At 41.9% G+C, this 20,113-nt stretch overlaps 1 protein-coding gene across 6 annotated transcripts in view; it reads right to left on the bottom strand.

Annotated features, from left to right (window-relative positions):
- kif13a (kinesin family member 13A) overlaps positions 1-20,113 on the bottom strand; it is a 273,571-nt gene that overhangs the window by 75,449 nt on the left and 178,009 nt on the right. For all 6 annotated transcript variants that reach the window (XR_010020777.1, XM_063069892.1, XM_063069895.1 and 3 more), the window contains exons 14-16: positions 16,143-16,273; positions 13,327-13,413; positions 984-1,159 (exon numbers count right to left, since the gene is read on the bottom strand). Coding sequence is in view for 5 of the 6 variants with exons in the window: in XM_063069892.1 (XP_062925962.1) it covers positions 984-1,159; positions 13,327-13,413; positions 16,143-16,273 (394 nt within the window). In the remaining variant the exon portion in view is untranslated. The remainder of the gene's footprint in view (positions 1-983; positions 1,160-13,326; positions 13,414-16,142; positions 16,274-20,113) is intronic.

Genomic DNA, 20,113 nt, shown 5'->3' with positions numbered 1-20,113 from the left:
TGTCAGTTCAAGTTCTGTTCTAGAGTTCACCAGAAAGTCCAGGCTGTCATTCCAGTGAGGGGAATTCTACGGTAGAGATGTCATCCTGCTCGACAGACACTAGATCAAGCAAAATGCAAATCACACCCAAGTACTTCACTGACCCCATATGTATTTCTTGGGCCCGCCTTGTCTAAAAAAAACATTTCCAAGTGCCAAAAGTAGAAAGAACACACAAGAAACAGACCCCACCAAGTGGTGGGTGGCAGATCATGTGATGGTGCAGCTGCTTAAATTAGTGGATATAATCTCTTATCAAGAAATCTGAGGAAAACTGGCAGGACACAACTGCTTGGATGACATTATGAGTTTCAAGTTCAAGTATCATCCAACTACACACATCAATACAGCCAAATGAAACAGGATTTCTCCAGAGCCAAGGTGCAAAACACAACACCAACAGTCATACACAGCACAAAGCACATATAGTGCATATGGTTATGAAAGCAGTCAAACATACAGACAGAAAAATTAATAACATAGCTCAAGTACATGAGTGTTACGGCCCATAGATTGATGATGCATGAAATGGTGTCCTGGAGCTACGGCTAATTATTGTCAATAATAAATATAGTTCCACATTTCAATTAATGTTTCAATTATTATCAATATTGAAATCAACCCAGTTTTTTTTATTAAGTGCAATCATGAACAATAGCCAGATCAGAAATGCTGATCAAGTCAACTAGTTCGCAAAGAGAACTCTGATAGACCAATCAGACGGTTCACTGCTGCTCAGCGATAGAACACAAAAAAATCATATGTACAATTAAGAGACATTAGAAAATAGTTGAAATACTGGAGTCATAATGATCATGATGAAGTCTGCTGGAGAGAGACATTTATACACGTGCTGTCCTCCATAATTCAAAGAGATTGAAGGTTAAAGTTGCAGGGTGACAAAACATGGCAGGAGCACGGAACTAAAAACTAATCCCACTCACCATTAGTGCTGAGAGCTTTCATCATGACCTCCATCTGTGCAAACTCGTAATTATACTCTGGTTCTGATGAAGCTTCACTCGCTGTCTCCACATCCTGTTCTGTAGCACCTTCTCGATACGTCTCAAACTCATATTCTTTTAACTTGTCTCTCCTCTTCCTCATAGGTAGGTTAATTCTATTTATGTAAAAAGAATTGATTTCATTCCTACAGCACACTTTACATAATGACACTTTCACTATTTAGCCAACGAGTAGAATTCACCTCTGTTTTAGCTTGAATATCCTGAATTTGTGTCCCATGAAGCTGCACTCAATGACAATTTGCCTAATGTTGTCATGTGTTCCGGGATACAGGGCAAAACTTTGTTTTCCACAGAGATAATTTAAATAAATCAAGTACATCAATGCAGAACAAAGGTGAAAGAATTAACAGAATGCAGAATATTGTTGTACAGTTATAGTCACAATTGCAGTGTGAAGTAGATAATATGGTGCAAAGGTCATGACGAGGTAGATTGAGGTCAAGAGAACATCTTTCTGTACAATTCAACATTCAACGTTCTGATAACAGCAGGACAGAAGCTGTCCTAGAGCCCGGCAGGCTCTTCCACTCTCAGATCATTAGAGAGAGTAGAGGGAGAAAAAAAAACTACATCTGTGCAAATCCCCACATTAACTGGTGATCCTGTGATCTCAGTAATCAGGCTGACATCAGAACATCCTTCAAGAAAGTGAACTCTCGCAAGGCTTCAGACCCCGATGGCGTAGCTGGCAGGGCACTGAAAATCTGTGCCAACCAACTGGCTGAAGTGTTCCAAGACACATTCAATTTCTCACTACAGCTGTTGCAGGTTCCCACCTGCTTCAAAAGGGCATCAATATACCAGAACCCGAGAACAGCAGGGTGGGCTGACTCAACAACCATCAGCCAGTGAAAAATCTACTGCGAAAAAATGCTTTGAGAAGTTGGTCATGGCTAGAATCAACTCCCGCCTGAGTAAGGATCGGGATCTGCTACAATTTGCCTACAATAGGTCTACAGTGGATGCAATCTCTTTGGTTTCACAATCAACCTTGAACCACCTGGAGATCATTAATATATATTGTTGCTGTTTATTGACTATAGATCAATGTTCGATACCATTACCCCTCAGTAATAAACAACAAGCGTCAAAACTGGGCCTCTACATCTCTCTCCAAAACTGGATCCTAGACTTCCTCATTGGGAAACCACAGTGAGCGTGGATCAGTAATAACATCTCGCCGTCAAGCAATTCAGGTGTACCTCAAAGATGCATGCTTAGCCCACTCCTCTTCTCACTCTGCACTCAAGACAGTGTGGCTAGGCACAGCTCAAACACCATCTACAAGTCTGTCAGTAACACCACTGCTGTGGACAGAATCTCAGAGGTGATGTACAGGAGTGAGAAAGATCAACTGCTTGAGTGATTGTTGCAACAATAACCTTGCACTCAACGTCAGTAAGAACAAGAAATTGACTATGGACTTCAGGAAGGAAAAGTCAGGAGAACATACACCAGTTTCATTGAGGGGTCAGCAATGGAAAGGGGGAGCAGTTTCAAGTCAGCATCTCAGAGGATCTATCACAAAAATACATGGCAGCAGCTGTACTTCTTTTGAAGTTTGAAGAAATTTGGCATGTCACCAAAGACTCTAGCAAATTTTGACAGATATACTGTGGAGAGCATTCTGAAAGGCTGCATGACCCGCTAGTATGAAGGCACAGGAATGAAAAAGACTGCAGATGATTGAAAGCTCAGCCATCATGGTCAAAAGCCTCCTGAATATTGAGGACATCCATTGTTAAGAACCTTCACCTTCTGGGAAAAGCCCTCTTAGAATCATAGAGTCATAGAAAACTACAGCATAGAAACAGACACTTCAGCCCATCTAGTCCATGCCAAACTATTTAAGTTGCCTAGTCCCATCGACCTGCACCCAGACCACAGCCCTCCATACCCTTCCCATCCGTGTACCTATCCAAACTTCTCTTAAAACGTTGAAATTGAAATCGCATCCACCACTTGCACTGGCAGCTCATTCCACATTCTCACCATCCTCTGAGGGAATTTCCCCCCATCTTCCCCTTAAACATTTCACCTTTCACTCTTATTCCATGATCTCCAGTTGTATTCTCACCCAAGCTCAGTAGAAAAAGCCTGCTTGCATCTACTCCATCTATATTCCTCATAATTTTGTACACTTCTATCAAATCTCTCCTCAATCTTTTCTCCTCCAGAAGTAGGCCTACTTCTGCTCCTATATCTTATGGTCTAAGGTTCTAAGGAAAAGTTCTAACCTATTCAATCTTTCTTTATACTCAGGTCCTCCGCCCTGGCGATATCCTTGTTCTCTGTACTCTTTCAACCTTATTTACATCTTTCTTGTAGGTAGGTGACCAAAACTGCACACAATACTCCAAATGGTCATAGTCATAGTCAACTGTAACCAGCTGCACACAGACCCCACAGAAATGAGGCCTGACCAAGGTCATATACAACTTCAGAATCATTATCAGGTTTATTATCACCAGCATATGTCATGAAATTTGTTGCTTTTGCAGCAGCGGTATAATGCAATACGTAAAAATAGAAAGAAAAGCATATATTAAATAATTAAACAAGTAGTGCAAAATAGAAATAAAGAAGTAGTAAAGTAGTGTTCATGAGTTCAATGCCCATTCAGAAATTGGATGACAGAGGGGAAGAAGCTGTTCCTGAATCACTGAGTGAGTGCCTTCAGACTTCTGTACCTCCTTCCAACAGCAATGAGAACAAGGCATGACCTGGGTGGCGGGGGTCCTTATTGATGGATGCTGCCTTTTTGAGGCATCACTCCTTGAAGATATCCTGGATACTACAGAGGCTAATATGATTGAGCTGACAAAGTTAACAACTCTCTGCAGCTTATTTAGACCTGTGAAGTAGCGCCCCCCCCATACCAAACAGTGATACAGTTAGAATTATCCGTAGAAATTTGTCAGTGTCTTTGGTGACAAACCAAATCTCCTTAAACTCCTAATGAAATATAGCCACAGTCATGCCTTTTTTGTAGCTGCATCGATATGTTGCATCCAGGAGAGATCCTCAGAGATATTGACACCCAAGAACTGGAAATTGGTCACTTCAACATAACATCCCAACTCCTGTACTCAATTCTTTGATCTATGAAGGCCAAAATGCCAGAAACCTTCTTTACAACCCTATCTACCTGTGACACCACCTTCAAGGAATTATGGACCTGTATTCTCAGATCCCTTTGTTCCACCACATTCCTCAGTGTCCCTCTGTTTTCTGTGTAAGACCTGCCCTGGATGGTCCTCCCAAATGTAACACCTGATACTTGTCTGCATTAAATTCCATCTGCCATTTTTCAGATCTTTTCACTGACCATTTTTCCCACTGGTCCAGATCCCACTGCAAGCTTTGACAGATTTCCTAACTGTCCACTACACCAGGGGTCCCCAACCTTCTTTGCGCTGCGGACCGGTTTAATATTGACAATATTCTTGCGGACTGGCCGACCGGGGGGAGGGGGGGTGAGGTAGGGTTGCCAACGGACAAGAGTAGTGTTTACCCTGAGAAAGACTACAATGACCATGAAGCCTTGCGCGGGCACCAGTGCTCATGCTTGACCTGAGCATGCGTGTACCTGCCGATATTATTCTCTGCAAACCGTTTTCGGCGATTCTGTTCGGGGGTGGGGGGTGGGGGGGGTGTTAATCACAACCGGAATATTGGTAATGAGTGGCTAATACACTCAATTTCGTTTCTAAAAGGGTTTATCTAACAAATTTGATATTAAACACACAGCGCATATTTTCCTCGCATGAATACAGTGATAAGTCAATCATCGGGGAGGACGGGGAGCTTAAAGTAAGTGTTGAAAGAACTTCCAGTAGAAGTGGTAGAGGCAGGTTCAATATTATTTAAAGAAAAATTGGACAGGTATATGGACAGGAAAGGACTGGAGGGTTATGAGCTGAGTGCAGGTCGGTGGGATTAGGTGAGAGTAGCGTTCGGCACGGACTAGAAGGGGCGAGATCGCCTGTTTCCATGCCGTAATAGTTACATGGTTATATAAGTCACTTATAATAGCATCATAACATTTTAAGTAATGTTTGGATATTAAACATACAGCGCATATTTTCCTCGTATGAACATATAAAATCATTGCAACGCACCAATATCGCTGAATCAGTGGGAGCCCTGGGCTTGTTTTCCTGCAACAAGACGGTCCTATCGAAGGGTGATGGGAGACAGCGATACTCGAAGGGGGATCCTTATGTCCAGTCTATTCTGCAATTTAGTTTTCGTTACATTCATAGCAGAGATATGTTGGAAATGGAAGCAACGTTTTCGGTGCTTTCGTGGCTATCTCAGGATATTTAGCCTTGACTTTGATCCGGAATGCCGGCAGACATGTTATGTCAAACATACTTTCCAGCCTGCCGTCAATTACAAACTCGAGGAGTTGATCTCCTTCCCGCGCTGACATGGATGACGTGCGGGTAATAATCTTGCGTGCGTAATGGCTCAACAGTGGGCGTGACAGGGAATGAGGAAAGGTGCAGCTGACTCCTATCGCCAAATCATATCGTTTCGCCGCGGCCCAGTGGTTGGGGACCGCTGCACTACACCCCCAATCTTGGTCCCATCTGCAAATTTGCTGATCCTGTTAACTACATTATTATGCAGATTGGTGATATAGATGAAAAACAACAGCGAGCCCAGCGCCAATCCCTGCAGCACACCACAAGTCACTGACCTCCCAGTCAGAGACGCAGCCATCCACTACCACTCTCTGGTTTCTTCCGCAAAGCCAATGTCTAATCCAATTTACTACCTCATCTTGAATGCTAACTAACTGAACCTTCTTGATCAACCTCCCATGTCGGACCTTGTCAAATGCCTTGCTGAAGTCAATGTAGACAAAATTCACTGCTTTGCCCTCATCAACTTCCTTGAAAAGCTCCATAAGATTGGTTAGACATGACTTACCATGCACAAAGCCATGCTGACTACCCCTAATCAGTCCTTGTGTATCCAAATTATCACATATCCGGTCCCTTAGAACCTCTTCCAATACCTTCCCACTACTGATGTCAGGGTAACCGGCCTATAATTTTCTGGTTTATTCTTAGAGCCTTTCTTAAACAGTGGAACAACATTAGCTACCCTCTGGTCTGCTGGTATCTCACCTGTCACTAAGGATAATTTAAATACCTCTGCTAGGGCCCCTGCAATTTCTGCACTGCCTCTCCCCAGTGTCCTAGGGAACAGCTTGTCAGGCCCAAGGAAGTTGTCCACCCTGATTTGCTCCAAGGCAGCAAACACCTTCTCCTTTGCAATCTGAACAGGGTCCATGACCCCACTGCTGCTTTGCCTCACTTTTGTAGACTCTGTGACCCAAGTAAATACAGATGCAAAAACATCCATTTAAGATCTCCCAAATCTCTTGGCTCCATGCATAGATTACCATTCTGATTTTCCAGAAAACCAATTTTGTCCTTTATAATCCCTTTGCTCATCATATAACTATAGAAGCCTTTAGGATTCACCTTCACCTTGCTTTCTTTTAGCCCTCTTGATTTCTTTCTGAAGTGTTCTCTTGTATTTCTTATAAACTCAAGTACCTCCCACCTGCCTCTACCTGCTGCACACAATCTTTTATCTCTTAACCAGGGTCTCAATATCTCTCAAAGACCAAGGTTCCCTAAATCTGTTATCCTTGCCTTTTATTTTGATAGGCACATAGAAGCTTTGTACTCTCAAAATTTCACTTTTAACAGGCTCCCACTTACTAAGATCACCTTTGCTGGAAAACAGCCTGTTCCAATCTACACTTATCAGATCATTTCTGATACCAACAAGATTGGCCTTTACTCCAATTTAGAATCTCAACTTGAGGATCAGACCTATCCTATTCCATAATTAACTTGAAATGAATCATACCATGAACACCAGATGTAAAACATTTCCCTGCACAAACTTCTGTCATCTGCCCTGTCTCATTCCCTCATAGGAGATCAAGTATTCCACACTCTTTCATTGAGACTTCTATATACTGATTAAGGAAACTTTTCTGAACACATTTGACAAACTCTATCCCATCTAGTCCTTTTACAGTGTGGGAGCCCTGGAAGTCACCTACTATAACAATCTTATATTTCTTGCAACAGCCTACGATCCCTCTACAAATTTGTTCCTCTAAATCTCACTGACTGTTGAGATGGTCTATAACATAGCCCCATTAATGAGGTTATACCTTTCTTATTTCTCAGTTCCACCCATAAAGCCTCACTAAAAGAGTTCCCCAGTCTGTCCTCTTCTCATTACTACCATCAGGAAGACAGTATAGGAAACATAAAGATGCATACTCAGTGTCTTGGATCAGGTTCTTCTTCTCCACGACCACATTTCCCAGTGGCCCATGCAACACTACCTCACTATTCATCTTTTGCACTATTTATTTTGTTTCTTATTGTATCGAATAGCCATTTTTTAAAATGTCTTGCACTGCTCTGCTGCCACAACAAAAATAAAACAAATTTCATGACATGTTCAGTGATAATAAACCTAATTCTAGTTCTCAGGAGCATTAAGCCCATTTAAACCATCATGACAATGTCCATTAGCCATTCATGCACTGACTATTTGCACAATGGATAACTCCACAGCTTGAATAAGATTAAATTAAATTCAGTTTTATAATATGAACCCTTGTCCAAGATGAAAGGAGTTGAAAATGTCTGAATTTACTTCACACTGGAATTCTACAACTCAGAGACAGGTTAAATCCTCAATGCCAAGTGGCCTCAATCTTCCTGCAGTTGTTGGAAGAGGTTTCATCCTGCACTGTCTCAAAGTCTTTGGCATCTCAGTGACATTCCAGTTACCCTAATCAGAGAGAGCAGTTTGCTGTTCAAGAGCAGAGCAATGAAAATGGATGCTCTGGATTGTCACCAGGAAGCAGATGGTTGCCTATAATTACCCTCAACAATGACTGGCTAGGCACAGAGAGAATCTGTGCTAACTGACAAATAGCTTTACCGGATCAGTTGACAACAAGCACATAATTCTAAATATCTATGCAGACATCCACTAAGTTTTTATCCGACACTTCCTGAACAGTCAAACAGAAAAGGTTTCATCCGGAAATAAGAGTTCCACTGGCTAGTGTTCCTCTTGATCCCAATGGAATCTTCACCAAGTGTTGACCTTCAGAGTTTGGCTGCTTCTACTCCCAAAATCTTCCATTCTTACCCTCTTTCATCAGATATAAATATTGAGCTTCAATTTCACTGACTTGGGCGTATCTGGCGAGCCTGTGCCAGCTTTTCACTGGATCTGGCCCAAGGCTACAAGCAGTATTTCTTTATTGCTCCTCCTCTAGACTTATGCCTCATGTCATTTTATTTGTTCTCCCTGAATCAGATATGGGTGGAGCTGCATAACACTAAGGGGCAGAAAACGCTAGTGGGAGTTGTGTACAGGCCACCTAACAGTAGTAGTGAGGTTGGGGATGGCATTAAACAGGAAATTAGAAATGCGTGCAATAAAGGAACAGCAGTTATAATGGGTGACTTCAATCTACATATAGATTGGGTGAACCAAATTGGTAAGGGTGCTGAGGAAGAGGGTTTCTTGGAATGTACGCGGGATGGTTCTTTGAACCAACAGGTCGAGGAACCAACTAGAGAGCAGGCCATTCCAGACTGGGTATTGAGTAATGAGGAAGGGTTAGTTAGCAATCTTGTCGTGCGAGGCCCCTTGGGTAACAGTGACTATAACATGGTGGAATTCTTTATTAAGATGGAGAGTGATATAGTTAATTCAGTAACAAGGGTTCTGAACTTAAAGAAGGGTAACTTTGAAGGTATGAGACGTGAATTAGCTAAGATAGACTGGCAAATTATACTTAAAGGGTTGACGGTGGATATGCAATGGCAAGCATTTAAAGATCGCATGGATGAACTACAACAATTGTTCATCCCAGTCTGGCAAAAGAATAAACCAGGGAAGGTAGTGCACCCGTGGCTGACAAGGGAAATTTAGGATAGTATCAATACCAAACAAGAAACATACAAATTAGCCAGAAAAAGCGGCTCACCTGAGGACTGGGAGAAATTCAGAGTCCAGCAGAGGAGGACAAAGGGCTTAATTAGGAAAGGGAAAAAAAGATTATGACAGAAAACTGACAGGGAACATAAAAACTGACTGTAAAAGTTTTTATAGATATGTGAAAAGAAAAAGATTGGTTAAGACAAATGTAGGTCCCTTACAGTCAGAAACAGGTGAATTGATCATGGGGAACAAGGACATGGCAGACTAATTGAATAACTATTTTAGTTCTGTCTTCACTAAGGACGAGTTAAATAATCTTCCAGAAATAGTAGGGTACAGAGGGTCTAGTGAGATGGAGGAACTGAGGGAAATACATGTTAGTAGGGAAGTGGTGTTAGGCAAATTGAAGGGATTAAAGGCAGATAAATCCCCAGGGCCAGATGGTCTGCATCCCAGAGTGCTTAAGGAAGTAGCCCAAGAAATAGTGGATGCATTAGTGATAGTTTTTCAAAACTCTTTAGATTCTGGACTAGTTCCTGAGGATTGGAGGGTGGCTAATATAACCACACTTTTTAAAAAAGGAGGGAGAGAGAAACCGGGGAATTATAGACCGGTTAGCCAAACATCGGTGGTGGGGAAAATGCTAGAGTCAGTTATCAAAGATATGATAACAGCACATTTGGTAAGCGGTGAAATCAACGGACAAAGTCAGCATGGATTTGTGAAAGGAAAATCATGTTTGACGAATCTCAGAATTTTTTGAGGATCTAACTAGTAGAGTGGATAGGGGAGAACCAGTGGATGTGGTATATTTGGATTTTCAAAAGGCTTTCGACAAGGTCCCACACAGGAGATTAGTGTGCAAACTTAAAGCACACGGTATTGGGGGTATGATATTGATGTGGATAGAGAATTGGTTGGCAGACAGGAAGCAAAGAGTGGGAATAAACGGGACCTTTTCAAAATGGCAGGCGGTGACTAATGGGGTACCGCAAGGCTTGGTGCTGGGACCCCAGTTGTTTACAATATATATTAATGACTTAGATGAGGGAATTAAATGCAGCATCTCCAAGTTAACGGATGACATGAAGCTGGGCGGCAGTGTTAGCTGTGAGGAGGATGCTAAGAGGATGCAGGGTGAGTTGGATAGGTTAGGTGAGTGGGCAAATTCATGGTAGATGCAATTTAATGTGGATAAATGTGAGGTTATCCACTTTGGTGGCAAGAACAGGAAAACAGATTATTATCTGAATGGTGGCCGATTAGGAAAAGGGGAGGTGCAACGAGACCTGGGTGTCATTATACACCAGTCATTGAAAGTGGGCATGCAGGTACAGCAGGCGATGAAAAAGGCGAATGGTATGCCGGCATTCATAGCAAGAGGATTCAAGTACAGGAGCAGGGAGGTACTACTGCAGTTGTACAAGGCCTTGGTGAGACCACACCTGGAGTATCGTGTGCAGTTTTGGTCCCCTAATCTGAGGAAAGACATTCCTGCCATAGAGGGAGTACAAAGAAGGTTCACCAGATTGATTCCTGGGATGGCAGGACTTTCATATGATGAAAGACTGGATCGATTAGGCTTATACTCGCAGGAATTTAGAAGATTGAGGGGGGGATCTTACTGAAATGTATAAAATCCTAAAGGGATTGGACAGGCTAGATGCAGGAAGATTGTTCCCAATATTGGGGAAGTCCAGAACGAGGGGTCACAGTTTGAGGATAAAGGGGAAGCCTTTTAGGACTGAGATGAGGAAAAACTTCTTCACACAGAGAGTGGTGAATCTGTGGAATTCTCTGCCACAGAAAACAGTTGAGGCCAGTTCATTGGCTATATACAAGAGGGAGTTAGATATGGCCCTTGTGGCTAAAGGGGTCAGGGGGTATGGAGAGGAGGCAGGTACAGGGTTCTGAGTTGGATGATCAGCCATGATCATAATGAATGGCGGTGCAGGCTCGAAGGGCCAAATGGCCTACTCCTGCACCTATTTTCTATGTTTCTATGTTTCTATCCCTACTTAGCCAGATGAGCCACATCTTTCTCAGGTTCTTTCTGTAAGTCTGCCATTTCTGCTCAACCAAATAAACAGCTTCTTATTTGGAAATGATTTCTGGTTCAGCAGATTATCAATATTGTATCCATTTTGAATTGTTCTGATCAAGCCATCCCTGCGCACAAAATGGTGGCCGTAAGAACAGTGTCACATTCCTTCGACAACATGGCAACAAAAAAGACATTTGATTTATCTGCTCCCATTGTCCTTTGGCTCATTCTAGTTGGCTGTTTTGCAGTTTTTAATTACTTTCTGGCAACAAGACCATCACTGAGTAAAGTTAATCATTTGAGTTATAAAGAGTCTAGAAACCACAACGGACTTTGGGCAATTTGGGTAAAACCAGGGACTTCCAATGCAACAATAACTTGGGTAGTGTTGTGCTCCATTTGCAATTATACTCACATCACCGGCTCAGTGGCCCAGCCCTCTGATGTGCCCACAACCTTCTGCCTCAAAGAGCAGGCCTTGAATGCTGGATGGTACAGTCACCCACTGGCTCTCTTGCTCCACAGCTAATTGTACTTATTTTTCACAACCTTCATCATTTGTTGCAACTGAAAGGGAGAAGATTTCCAGCAGCCTAGTCTGAGACTTCAGATCCAAAATCTCTTCTTTAAATTGTACTAACCTGATCACTTCAATGAAATATGCAGAATGGGTGAAGGGCGCTAATTTGAAAAGGTGGCACATTGGATCAGAAGCAGATTTAATATCAGCGGCATACATCAAGAAATTTGTTAACTCTGCGGAAGTGGTACAATGTAATAGGAAAAATTCACATTGTGAATTACAGTGTGTGTGTGTATATATAATAGTTAAATTAAATTCGTACAAAAATAGAAATAAAAGAAGTAGTGAAGTTGCGATCATGGGTCCTGTGACCATTTAGGAATTGGATGGCAGAGGGGAAGAAGCTGTTCCTGAATTGCTGAGTGTGTGTCTTCAGGCTTCTCTGCTTCTCTATCACCATCCTGACAGTAGCAATGCAAAGGGGGCATATCCTGAGTGACGGGGGTCCTTAATGAAGAACGACAACTTCTTGAGGCATTGCTCCTTGAAGATGTCCTGGATACTACAGAGGCTAGTGCCTGTGATAGAGCTGACTGAGGTTACAACTCTCTGCAGTTTACTCCGATCCTGTGAAGAACCATCCTCCCATTCCACCCCCCTCCCATACCAGATGGTGATGCAGCCAGTCAGAATACACTTCAAATGTTATTATTTACCTATTTTACCCTGTGTTCTAAACGCAGACATATTGTTTGGTTTCAGAAGGGGACACAGAGGATTGTAGATGCTGGAATCTGAAGAAACTATCTGCTGGATGAATTCAGTGGGTCAAGCAGGATCTGTGAGGGAATGAACTGTCAAAGTTTCCAGTCAAAATCGTCCATCAAGACACAGCAACCTTATTCAAACCATAGATATCTACTGTGTGAGTGGAGTTAGACATAGTTTGTGCATCAGTGGCTAATGGACCTTCTAACGATTTGAGTGAAAGGACCTACAAGCTTCAAGGTGAACTTCTATCCCACTGTTGGATCCTCCTTGATGCAGGGTTTCAGGCCCAAAAGGCTGACATTTCCTTTCCTCCTACAGGTGGCTGCTTAACCCACTTAGTTCCTCCAGCAGATTGATACAGTTCCGTTCATTGTGTACAAGTTCCCCTTCAACAACTGCTGCAGCAGTAAGGTGGGCTTTCAGGTAAAGTGACCAAGGTCTGGAAGCTCTATAAATTCCTCACATAACTGAGACAACAGAAATCTTTCAGCCTCTCAATTATTTCAGAGGCAGAACCTTTTGTACCTCACAAAGGAAGCACAATTCCCATTTTGATTTTAAAATACTGCACTTAAAATACTGCAGGATGCAAGTGCATGGCATTGCTACAAACTATTCCTTCTTGATTTATAAAATGAATAAAAATCTTTAGAAGAATTCATTGTTTCTATAGGAAAGTGAAGAAGGAAGCAGACAGCGGCATTAAGCAAGGAAAGGTGGATACAAAAATATGGGACAATGGAAACAAGTTAGACCCAAAGGAAGGAGGTAGACAAATAAAATGACAAAAAAAGGAAACAGAGCAGAGATGATAAGAAGAAGTAATACTCTTTTTCTCCCAATATATTTGTAAGCACCAGTGGAATAAATAAACATTTCGTAAACACATTACATGTCGGAATTAGAATACGACATACCTAAAGAAGTGGTTATTTCCCCATAGGATTCTGTCCCCGTGCCAAAGAGAGTTTGGAGCATGTAACACTGCACCATTCAAGCATGTTCTGAAAAATAAAACTAAATCATCAGAAATTCAGGATTCAGTCTCCATTTCTTAATCTAGAACCGCTAAATGGAATGATGTAAATAAACTATGCTGGTCAGTCCTGTGACATTTGATTTGTAAATTCAAGGTCAGGAACTTTGACATTTACAGAGCATTCCAATGGTTCAAAGGTTCAAATGTTCCACTTACTAACAGAAATTTTTACTCTTTACTGACATCCATGAAACCAAAGGAGAACCCCTAACAATGAAGACAGAAAAACATTGCAACCCCGAAGCATTTGAGGAATTTGGAAACAAAGACAAAAAGCAATCATTACAGAGCATTTTAGAACATATCCTAAACACAGAGAAATGGGTTTAGTCAAAACACATAACAGTGTTTATGAGCAACTCAAACATGGAACTTCCCCCATGTCAATGTCCCTATCTGGATACAACTCCCCTTCAATCCTAAAGGGATCCTGTCTGTTACTTCATGTATCGACATTTTAAGAAGCTTCTTTAGGCATAGATTTATCACCACTTCTCCTTACAAAGTTTTGTCTGTTATATTTAGCACTGATTTCAAATCTTGGGTACAATACAGAGAAGTTGGAATTTGTTACCACGGGCGGCAGTGGAGGCCAAGTCATTGGGTGTATTTAAGGCAGAGACTGATAGATATCTCAGTAGCCAGGGCATCAAAGGTTATGGTGAGAAGGCGGGGGAGTGGGACTAAATGGGAGAATGGATCTGCTCTTGATAAAATGGCGGAGCAGACTCGATGGGCCGAATGGCCGACTTCTGCTCCTTTGTCTTATGGTCGAAGTTGCACAGAATTTACTCTTCCTTTACCTCCAATGTATATAACCAATCAAATGCTTTACTGTAGCACTTTTGTTAATAAAATAGATGATATTGACTACTTGTATAAGAATTGTCCACTTAGAGGGAGAAAAATGCAAAGATAGATTAAACCTAATACAAATACAAATCATGGAATGAAACAAGTATTTTATGAAGAAACACCATTTAATTGTGTCAGACATACACAAGTATGCTGTGCACATACGACTAGGTAAGTATCACAGAACCACCTCAAACCAGAAGTGGAAGCAGATACAAAAGCGACATTAACGAGGCAGTTAAGCAGGCACATGAGCAAGCCAGGAACAGAGGAATGTAGAGTATGTTAAAGTCAAAGCACTTTTATTATCAAAGAAAGTATAAATTAAACACATTGAGATTTGTTTGCTTACAGGCAGCTACAAAGCAAGATAGCTGAAGAACCGAATTAAAACAAAAGGTAGACTGAAATCACTGCACAGAGAAATAAAGCATAATCATGCAACCAATAGAAGCAAGCGACAGCGTTCCGAACCAGATGGAGTCCTTAGATCCACTCGCCTGGAGCAAACGGAGAAGGCCCAAGCCTCGGTCTCAGTAGCACGGCAACCAAAGCAGTCCACTGCCGAGAGGTGAAGGAACATCACAGGAGCGCGAGCGAAATCAGCCCAGCCCTCGCCTCTGGTCCTGACACTCAGGCTTTCCAGACTATCTGGACCGGTGTTTAAATTGTCCAAGCACCGGGTCGCGACTGGCTCCAGGACCCAGCCCAAAGCCGTTCCTGATCTCACCAAATCAGCTCGGCGCTTGGAATGATCCAATCTCACACCCAGGTAAGGTGGACAGGCATCAAAACTCTTGTGCATCAACTCCTCTCCAAATCACTCACTCCAGCACCAACTCTGTATGCAACCCCTTCTTGGGCACAGTGCGCCTCGACTTTGCACCCGCACAGCCCATCCTTCAAAACAGCTTCACCTCCATTTGCTTCATCGTTGTTTGCAGTGATAGCTTACCACAATTTACTTCAGAAAAAGTGTTATTAGTAATGTTTGTAGTCAGATTTCTTACCTTTTGAACTACCAGTGAGCTGTCACACGCGTTCGGCAGCACCACCTTAGACTGGAATTGCAGGCACGTGCAGGCAGATAAAACTAGTTTAATGTGGCATCATGGTTAGCAGAGACATTGTGGGCTGAAGGGCCTGTCCCTTTCCTGTATTGTTCTATGCTCCAACTCTATAAGTACCAATGAAGCAATCATACCTTCATTCTTTTCTTAAAAATATGTACTTTATTCTTAATTTAATAAAAAAGGGTGCAAAAATTTAATCCAGAATTAATCAATTTAATGAGGAACTCCAATTTTTCTAAGCCATTATAAAGCTAGCTCAGTGTTAAAACTAGACTTTCCAATTCTGATCATTGAATGGGAATAAAAATAACATTTATTTCAGGGAATTCCTTTTTATTAAACCAAGGAGAAAGGAATCATATGAAGGGAATACAGTATGATTCCCAAATTGATACTATATATCAGAACTTTTAGACATAAATCTTGTGTATAAACCAAATGTATAAGAAAACTGTATTTAAATATCTAAAACTTAAACAGATAAATAATCCTGGTTATCACATGGAACGCAGGAGGGTGGGACGCAACCAGGCCAATCAGCATTTCTGAAAGATAGGTTACCGATTATGTGATCCTCTGAGTATTTGATACACTTCATATTAAGCAATTTCCCTTTTATAAAAAATACGTCCCAGTATCACCATTTCTCAATTCCATGTGATTTCTCTGTAGTGGGATTTAATGGTAACTGTATTGCTGAAATGGTAAGCTCGGCCGCTGTTTGGGAGGTGGGCTCGGACTGATAGTTTCGATGTCAATTGATTACCTGGCATTTTCATTTGGGCTGAGAATGACATCCCCGTCAGCAGTGAAGTCAATGACACAGTGCTCGGGCTGGATACCAATTCCACAAAGTTGAATGTCCTGAGATTCATCTGCACCAACTCTAGTGTGATTCTGATGGGAACATTAGAAGTATAGAAAGGTCAGCAATGCGCTATGAATAGTCATACCATGTACAGCACAGTACACCACTTCAGCCAGCCAGCATGAATCACTATTTCCATGCACACTGGCTTGGCAAATATTTAATCATAACCTTTACCTTACTGAATATAGAGTTAAAACATGGCTTAAAGCCGAAATAGCAGCAATAACAAATGCAGCAAAAGCAAAAGAGCTACTGAACTAAAATTGGTAATTTAAACAGACTACTTTTTCAACTGCTGAGTACTTTCAAACTGGCAAAATTTGTTCTCATGAAGTTGCAGAAACCAGGACATGGTGATTTTGCAACATGAACACTATGGAAAAAGTTATTGACCTATGCTTCTTGCTGAAGGAAGGTGATGATTGATGATTGGCAGGGGAAACTGTCCTGCATTAACTGCTCTAACTGGAAATTGATAAAAGTAATGAAGATCAATTGTAATCACGCCACGAATACACAACCAAGCAAGACAACCATGCAACATCTGGGAGGCTACAACTTAACTCTCATTTAAGCGTGTGGGAGAGATAATTACAGATAAGCCCAATGACTGTTTAGTAATTCCTGGCTTTACATTCCTTACACTTGCAATATAATTGTGCGTGGAATCGGGAAAGAAAGTTACAAGCTTAGATTTGCACTACAGCTTTTGTAGTGTATATTATGGGCTTCATGATCGTCTATACACACCCAAATTAAAACAAACTCATTAAGCTGGAGACCAAATATGTAACTCTCATAAAAATTTACATTGATCTAATGTACATTGGAGTTAAAATTCCATGGTGAAACTTGCATGTCATAGACTTGAAGACTGCGTACAAGGATATGCTAAGTCAGTGGTGGATAATAAAGATTCAATATGTAAATAGTTATTATCAATAGAGGAAAGGGTTAGACTGTGATTAACAGTGCTGAAAGTTTAATCTAATTTGGAAGATGATGTCAACACACAGAAAATGCTGGAGGAACTCAGCAGGCCAGGCAGCATCTATGAAAAAGAGTACAGTCGATGTTTCAGACTGGGACCCTTTGGCAGGGCTGTCGTGATGAGGCTACATTCAGGTTGGAGGAGCAACACCTTATTTTCTGTCTGGGTAGCCTCCAACCTGATGGCATGAACATCAATTTCTGGAACTTCCAGTAATGGCGGCCCCCCCCCCCTTCACCATTCCCCATTCCCGTTTCCCTCTCTCACCTTATCTCCTTGCCCGCCCATCACCTCCCTCTGGTGATCCTTCCCCAACCCCCCCCCTTTGCTTTCTTCCATGGCCTTCTGTCATCTTCTATCAGACTCCCCCATTCTCCAGCTCTATATCTCTTTCACCAATCGACTTCCCAGCTCTTTATTTCATCCCTCCCCCTCCAAGTCTCACCCATCGCCTTGTGCTTCTCTCTCCCCTCCCCTCACCTTTTAAATCTACTCATCGTCTTTTTTTTCTCCAGTCCTGCCGAAGGGTCTCGGCCCAAAACGTCGACTGTACTCTCTTCCATAGATGCTGCCTGGCCTGCTGAGTTCCTCCAGCATTTTGTGTGTGTTGCTTGGATTTCCAGCATCTTCAGATTTTCTCTTGTTTGTGATCGGAAGATGATGTTACTAACTCTATCCCAGAATATTTTGTCATCAATATAGTGGAAAGAAAGGTAAAGTTGATGGAGTATTTACAAGTCCTCTCCAGATTACAGCAGTCCCTGAAAATCGCACGTAACCTGAACAGTTGACAAGCTGGAAATGCAGCAGCCTGGCAATTTAATTAAATAAAAGCACAGGCCAAACAAGGGCAAGGCGTGGCTAAAATACGGCATTTAACTCAACTATTTAAATTTCGCCGCTAGTTGTCAATATATTGCCGTGAACCCAATTCCCATCACAAATGAAGATCGTTGCAGCCCTGCAGCAGCCAGAAAATCAATTAACCAGTCTCACAAACTGTTGTATGAATGGGCTATGAAAATGTGGATAGGTTGGTTATGAATGTTGCAGACTATATAAAGATTGGTAGTGTGAAGTACTGAAGATTATCGAAGGATACGGCAGGATATAGATCAGCTGCAGATATTCGCAAAGGAAGGTGGAGTTCAATCCGGCTTGAGGTGAGGTGTTGTACTTTAGAAGATCAAATGTGAAGGGACAGGATACTGTTAATGGCAATGTCCTTAACAGTGCTGATGTGTGTAGGGGTATCGGGGTCCAAAGTCCACAGCTCCCCAAAAGTGGACACACATGTTGAAAGGATGGTAAAGGAGGCATATGGTATGCTAGTCTTTATTACTCAAGGCATTGAGTTCAATAGTCCTTTATGAAATTCGAGTTAGACCTGGAGTACTGTATTCAATTCTGGAAGAAAATGAAGTCTTTGGAGAGGGCACAGAAGAGGTTTCCCAGGGTGCTGCCTGGATTAGAGGGCATGTGCTAAGGACAGGTTGGATAAACTTTGGTTGTTTTCTCTGGGGTGAGAGAGGCTGAAAGGAGATCTCATAGCAGTTTATAAGATTATGACAGGAAGAAACAGACAGCCATAAGAGGTACTACAGATTTAGAGCAATGCACACAGTGTGCTGGAGGAGCTCAGCAGGTCAGGCAGCATCGATGCACATGAATAAACAGACCGAGACCCCTTTGAGTCGAGACCCCTTCATCAGGTCAGCAGGAGTCTTTCTCCCAGAGTCTAAACCACTAACACTGGAGAACATGCATTTATGGTGGTAGGGGTAACAGGAAAGGAGAGGTGTGGGGCAAGTTCTTTCCCCTCCCCCCCCCCCGAGTGGTGGGTGCCTGGAATGCACAGGAGGGGTGATGATGAAGGCCAATACGATAGAGGTGTTGAAGAGGCTCTTAGATAGGCACATGAATGTGCAGGAAATGGAGAGATATGGACATGGTGGGACAAAGGACTTATTCCTGTACAGTACTGTACTAGGGCACGTGACCCTGAGGAGGGCCTGTGAGCTATATGGAAAGGTGGATCAACAGTCGAAACATTACACTGCATCTACCTAGGTGTTAAGAATGGTATTTGGATTGGAAAAAGCGTAAGCTTAGCTGAAGTTAATGAGTGTGCCTTACATATGGAGACAGTATAAATCATATCAGGAAAAATGGCCATGACAGAAGGAAGATGACGCAGTCTGCTGGTTGTATAGCAATCTGCATAATTGATGCCCTGAGATTTATCTGCATCAACTCTGCGTAATTCTGATGTTCATGGCAAAGGACACAGTAAACTTCCCAGAAATAGTGGAGGACAAGTCGTCCAGAGCAAATGAGCTCACAGAAATCAAGTGGGAAAAAAACACACACATGCTGGTAAAAATGATCAATTCTAAGGACCTGATGACCTCTGTTTTAGGGTTCTGAAGGAGGCAGTGGAGAGATAGTGGTATCAATTGCTATCATCTTCCAAAATTCTGCAGGTGCAGAATGCTTTGCAGAGATCAGAAAGTAGAAAATGTAATATTAATTAGAAAGGAATGATAGTGAAAACAGGAAACTTGAGGAAGTTGGAAGTTATTATAAGTAGAAAATTGGAATCTATTATTAGGTATATGCTAAAAGGGCACTCGAAAAACAATCACACAACTGAATTAACATGAACTTATGAAAGCCAAATAAAGTGATAAATGTCTTGTTTCTTTTTGTATAAAATTTGCATAACAGATGAGGGTGAACAAATTGATAATGATGTATTTGGCCTTTAAAGACTTTTTTGATCAGGCACCAAACACTATTTTAAAAATGGCTTGTGACATGTGAGATTAGCCATAATATACTGGCATGAAATGAGGACAAATTAAAAGAAAAAAAG

The sequence above is a fragment of the Mobula hypostoma genome, chromosome 17 (assembly GCF_963921235.1).
Source record: "Mobula hypostoma chromosome 17, sMobHyp1.1, whole genome shotgun sequence".
Classification (NCBI taxonomy): domain Eukaryota; kingdom Metazoa; phylum Chordata; class Chondrichthyes; order Myliobatiformes; family Myliobatidae; genus Mobula; species Mobula hypostoma.
Note: the sequence above shows the minus strand (reverse complement) of the source record. Positions and strands in the feature narration are given on the sequence as shown.